Below are 6051 nucleotides of genomic sequence, written 5' to 3'. Positions count from 1 at the left end.
CTTGTGTTTTATCTGTTTAACTGATTTTATGTAAAGCACATTGAATGCCCTGTTGCTGAAATGTGCTCTACAAATAAAGCTGCCTTGCTTTGCCTTGCCTTACAAACGCGTCTGGTTGTTAAAGGGAATGGGAGATGACACTCTGATTGGTTGGTTGATTGCATGCTACACCCAAAAAACACCTATGACTCAATGAAGACACTAAGTACACCCCATTTGAACCATGCCCCCGGCGCACAGACACTTTTTTCCACCATTTAAACTAGCAAAAGTGGATTTGGACACGCCCTAAACACACCTGGGCCATGCGCTTAGATCGTTAAAATAGGCCCAGAGTGGTGAGTGGACCGAAGCAAAGGGGCTGACACAGAGCTGGAGCCGCGCCAAAGTTGAACACCTTTTAATTAATTCACTTTATTGGTTATCAGGCAAATAAAACGCCGATATAGATAATCTGCCCAAAAACTACTAATATAATACTGTATAAGCAATACAATACAATACATACAGAGAAAAACAGACATTGCATAAGAACTTGCTTAAGAAAAAAAGTGTGTGTGTGTGTGTGTGTGTGTGTGTGTGTGTGTGTGTGTGTGTGTGTGTGTGTGTGTGGTGTGTGTGTGTGTTGTGTGTGTGTGTGTGTGTGTGTTGTGTGTGTGTGTGTGTGTGTGTGTGGCATGCATCCAGTTCCACGCTCTGCTGCAGCACGTGCCGGCCATGTTGGAGTCGGGCGTGTCGGCTGTGGTCACCCTGCTGGTCACGGAGCCGGTGGGGAAGCTCAGCATCCACTCCTGCCGAGTCCAGATGCTGTCGGACTGGTACACCATGCTCTACAACCCCAGCCCCGACTACGTCAACACGTTGCACTGCACGCAGGAGGCCGTCTACCCGCTGTGAGTACTGGCAGTGTGGAGAGTGGTAACTAAGCAACGTCAAGTTTCATATTTGTCAGTCAACTTTGCAAAATACATTTGGGGCAAATTGTTTGGTTCTGGTGGAGACGGAGCTGAGCTCCGGCAGGGTGGGTCGTGGACCTGAGGAGGCGGAGCTGAGCTCTGGTCCAGTTTAACCTCTGCATACAATGCATATATTTCAATAAATATCAATGGAAATTGACTAAGTCTGTTACATAATTTAACAGTTTGAAACAACAGTGGATTTACTTGAAACTTTTTGTACTTACTTTGTGGCCTGTGCTAGAAAACCTCAACCTCTCTTGCGCAAAAAAGTAAATCCAACCCCCCCCCCCCCCCCCCCCCCCCCCCCATTATATAATTGCAGTTAATTATGCCATTTCAAAGAGATTTAATGAGTATTATCATTCTTTACTTTTTTTTCTTACAAAAAAGCTTTATTGAAGTTTTTACAAATGACATGTTATGAAAGTCATTAGAGAGCAAAAAAAAAGATAAAGACAACAAACAACATATTACAAAAACATGGCATAGTTTACATTATAAAGTGCAGAGAGTGGTTAAAGTGCATGTGTATCATTCTGTACCTTACCAGGTCATTGTCATATGTCTTTGTCAACCTCATATGTTGATGTTTTCTGATATTTGTGGTCCAAGTATGCTGGCTGATAGTGGTTTTTGTTCCTTAGGACTCATTAGCGCGCCTGTTGTTTCTCTCTTCCTCAGCTACACCATCGTGTTGATCTACTACGCCTTCTGCCTGGTGCTGATGATGCTGCTGCGCCCTCTGTTGGTGAAGAAGATAGCGTGCGGCCTGGGCAAATCGGATCGCTTCAAGAGCATCTACGCTGCTCTGTACTTCTTCCCCATCCTCACCGTGCTGCAGGCGGTGGGCGGAGGGCTGCTCTGTGAGTACAGAGGCGCAGCGGGGGGAGGAGAAGCTGTTGGCTAACCCTGCTCACCGTTATTTTTGCATTTATTGAACTTAAAAAATAGTGAAACGGTTCAAACTAATCAACAGTGAAAACACCTTGAACTGTGAAATTTCCCTGTAAAATTCTGGCTTTGATTTAAAGATAATGTTTGCAGGGATCAGGCTATGACCTGGCTGTGATTTAAATATAATGTTAAATGGGATCAGTCTATGACCTGGCTGTGATTTAAAGATAATGTCAGCAGGGATCAGACTATGACCTGGCTGTGATTTAAAGATAATGTCGGCAGGGATCAGACTACGACCTGGCTGTGATTTTAAAGATAATGTTAAATGGGATCAGTCTATGACCAGTTTCCATTGGAACTTCTAATTCTTTTTGCTTTTGTTTGACATTTTTTATGCTTCTTAAAAAGGCTTTTTAAATGTTATTTAAACACTTTTTTTCACACTCTCAACACATGTTTTGACGCTAGCTCATCTGCGGCCCTGAGCCACATCCAACTGGTTTGAGAGTTGCTCAGTGAATACCCAGCGATGTCTGATTGTGTAGTTTGGCCCGTGCAGCTGTGAGTGACAGTTTGTGTGTTTCAGACTATGCGTTTCCCTACATCATCCTGGTCCTGTCTCTGGTCACGCTGGCTGTTTACATGTCTGCCTCGGAGATACAGGTAACACCACTCCGTCCGTCTAACATGTAGCATGTGGTGGCGCGTGTCTTAATATTACTGCAGGAAAGATTGCTCACTATTATTAACTCTTGTGTTGTCCTCACGGGTCACCTTACTACCACTAGTGTTACAGTACTTTTTGGAATTCATGGTCAATAACCCTCGTTTATACAGAATTATACCTAATATTTGAGTTAAAAAAGCACGTACAAATGAGTTTTGTCAGGGATGAAAGTGATCAGTTGTATTTGCAAAGAGCGTTGTAAGGAATCCAATCCATTTCTGTGGTAATTTGGTTAAAAAGAAACCAATATTTCAGATATAGACATTTTTTAAAGGGGTCAAATTTGACCCGAGGACAACAGGAGGGTTAAGAAGAGTCCAATGTTCGACGAACACGTTTAGACTACATGTACAAAATTGCGGCTATTTTCATAAACAGACATTTCAACGTCTTTTTTCAGAAAAGTGTCAATTTACACGTATCTGTGTATATATGTTGTCAGGAGCAACCAAACCTGTAGGTGGCAGTGTAACAAGAAGCTCAAGCCCACGTTAGCCAGTCAGAATCCTGAAAATAGCAACAACAGCAACGAATCCCTTCCTCTCTCTTCTCTTCCTCACTTCCTGGGCTGCCCGAACATCCGTTTGTCTCATGTTACATGCCAACATGCAAATGAAGATTTCAAAAATCTCCAATCAGGCTGGAGTTTTTTAAAAGACTCAGTTTTTTTAGAGGCAAATTCTCCATTTGCGTGTAATCGAAAGGCATAAACGAAGGGAAATGTCCCCGTTGGTCAAAATAACCATGTACGTGTAAATGGGGCCTTGGTGTTTATTAGAAACTGATCACCTAATATGATGACTGACTTGTTTTCTCTCTCTGTGTGTGTGTCTGTGTGTCTGTCTGTGTGTCTGTCTGTCTGTCTGTGTCTCTCTCTCTCTCTCCCTCTCTCCCCCCACAGTCTTTTAAGAACCTCGTCACTAAGAAGAAGCGCCTGGTGGTCCTGTTCAGCCATTGGCTGCTCCACGCGTACGGCATCATCTCTATCTCCCGATTGGACAAGCTGGAGCAGGACCTGCCGCTGTTGGCCCTCGTGCCCGGTCCCGCCCTCTTCTACATCGCCACCGCCCGCTTCACGGAGCCCAGTCGCATCCTGTCGGAGGGCGGCAACGGACACTGACGACGTCGGCCGACCAGACCAACATCGATGCAGTTTTTACAAAATGTTCAGATCCTCAGACGGAGAGATCGGGGTTCAGGGTCGGGGTCAGCGATGACATCATCAAGTGCCATTTGTAACATTGGGGAAACCATTTCATCTTCTACTCCATATGGTATATAATACGGTGTATATGTAAGAAGGGCTGCAGCAAAGGATTAGTTTCATCTGCGATTCATTTTTTCGATTAAGGGATTAGTTGTTTGCGCTTTAAAATGTGGATCAGTGTTTCCCAGAAGCCCAAAATGACGTCCTCCGATATCTCGTTTGTCCCCAGCTCAAAATATATATTCAGTGTACTACAGTGTCAGATACTCTCATTCATAGTGCACCTTTAACACTTAAATCTTCCCACTGGACTACGACTCCATGCAGACTTTCAGAGTGCTCGTATAACTCTTTACATTTAGTTGATTTTGGTGCCGTTTAGCTCCTTTTCTGGACATTCTTGACATTTTCTCTCTATGTTCTTGATGCCTTTCTCTTTCTTTTTGTTACTTTTCTCAACGTTCTTGACGCTTAAATTATTTGTTGCTTTTTCCAATATATTGTTTTTTTTTATACGCTTGTCTCTTTTTTCAATGTATATATTGCAATTTCTTTTTTTCTTTTATATTTTTTACTCATTTTTTTGACTCTTTTGTTCCTTTTCTGTGCATTCTTGTCTCTTTTTCTCCACGTTCTTGACATCTATGTTTTTGTCACTTTTCTCGACGTTCTTGTCACTTTTTCTTAAAGGTTTCGGTTGCGTTTTTTCAATGTATGCCTTGTTTTTTAACTATTTTTGTCCCTTTTGTTTGACGTTTTTGTTCCTTTTCTGGACATTCTTGTCTTTTTCTCTATGTTCCTTTCACGTTTTTAAGTCTTTCTTCTCTATGTTCTTGTTGCCTGGGATAGGGATTGTATCGGACTGTATATTTATATATAATTGTAAATATATGTATGCTTGTAAATATGAGTGTGTTCAGTAGGATTTGCTACATGCACATAAGCTAAAATTACAAATGGATGTTTCACAACGGTGTGTGAGCTTCAGTGTACCTACCTGTATAATTTCATGTGCTCTGTCTTTATATTTGAATCTGTAACGTGAACCCTGTCAGTATTATCTGAGTCATCGTCATGGTTTCTTCTACATAAACCTGCTGTCAAAGTCAAACCGTGTGCTCTCGTGAATGCGAGAGGAGATGTCATTTAAAACCGGAGACGTTTTACTAAAATGGGACACGTTTGGGACGTGTAGGTGACCAAACAGGAAGTGGAGACGATAACTATGTGTAGTAGCAGGAATGTATTATTAAGACAAACGGTTTAAAGAGATGAAAGGGGATTGAATTTGGTAGATTTTAGATTTGATGTGGATAACTTAATTTCAGAAGTACTTATTTTGTGTTTATTTAACCCTCGTGTCGTCCTCAGGTCAAACTGACCCGTTTCTAAGTGTTTTATATCTGAAAGATGGATTTCTTTCAACCAAATTGCCCCAAAATAACATGGTTAATTTCATACAACCTTCTTCTGGTAAAATTAATTATTACTTTTATTGAATTTTTTGTGTTTTATTTAATCTTATACCATTTGAATTTTTTTTTTTTTTTATGGTTTCAAAACAGTCTCCGGACTAAACTCTGACATCTGCCCATCTGAGATCCACTCAACATCCTCTGATCTTAACTATTAGTCAAAGTATTTCTTAATTTCTGCCTTTTTAACTAAACTAACTTATGTATAAGTTGATATAAATGAGGTTTGTTGATCTTGAATTCCAAGAATAAGTGTAAAACCAATTATTAAACTAGCTCAGGTTTTTAAAAAAGCACCAAAAGCTGACAAAAGTGAGAAATAAATCAGGAAAAAATGACAAAAACATTGGAAATGCACAAAAAAAAATTCTATTTTGACCTGGAAGGACAAGTTAATGGTTAACGGGAAGACAACACAAGGGTTAAAGAAGTATAGTTGTCTTACTATATACAACTTGGGAAAAGAGAACTAGTTTGTGTGTTATCTGGGGAAAAAGACTCCGTGGACACCAGCGGAGGAACGAGTCCAGACCCCACACAGGTGTTTTCAGTTAATCTGGCTGATTGGACCTCTACCCAGGACTCTGTGGGTGGGTTTAACCCTTTACGGTCCAAGGGCATTTGTAGAGATTGTAAGAGCCGATTAGTTCCCTTGGTTTAAATAGGAACCAATCTTTGGTTCCTCAGGTGCAACCAGGATACACGTAACGTTTTTGACCACACACACACACACCTCACAGGCATACCATACACACATGCACACCAACACCTCACAGGCATACCATA

At 41.3% G+C, this 6051-nt stretch overlaps 1 protein-coding gene and 1 long non-coding RNA gene across 3 annotated transcripts in view; one reads left to right on the top strand and one right to left on the bottom strand.

Moving 5' to 3' along the window:
- jkamp (jnk1/mapk8 associated membrane protein) overlaps window positions 1-4901 on the top strand; it is a 12694-nt gene extending 7793 nt beyond the window's left edge. For both annotated transcript variants that reach the window (XM_032499839.1, XM_032499840.1), the window contains 4 exons: window positions 688-893; window positions 1641-1822; window positions 2443-2519; window positions 3485-4901. In XM_032499839.1, coding sequence (XP_032355730.1) covers window positions 718-893; window positions 1641-1822; window positions 2443-2519; window positions 3485-3703 — 654 coding nt within the window. In that variant the 5' untranslated portion in view covers window positions 688-717 and the 3' untranslated portion in view covers window positions 3704-4901. The remainder of the gene's footprint in view (window positions 1-687; window positions 894-1640; window positions 1823-2442; window positions 2520-3484) is intronic.
- LOC116669805 (uncharacterized) overlaps window positions 1-6051 on the bottom strand; it is a 6366-nt gene that overhangs the window by 120 nt on the left and 195 nt on the right. The window contains exon 2 of the long non-coding RNA XR_004326857.1: window positions 5252-5257. This is a non-coding gene — a long non-coding RNA (uncharacterized LOC116669805). The remainder of the gene's footprint in view (window positions 1-5251; window positions 5258-6051) is intronic.

The sequence above is a fragment of the Etheostoma spectabile genome, chromosome 20, assembly GCF_008692095.1.
Source record: "Etheostoma spectabile isolate EspeVRDwgs_2016 chromosome 20, UIUC_Espe_1.0, whole genome shotgun sequence".
NCBI classification, from domain to species: Eukaryota; Metazoa; Chordata; class Actinopteri; order Perciformes; family Percidae; genus Etheostoma; species Etheostoma spectabile.
The sequence above is the reverse complement of the archived record's forward strand: the minus strand, read 5'-3'. Positions and strand labels throughout refer to the sequence as shown.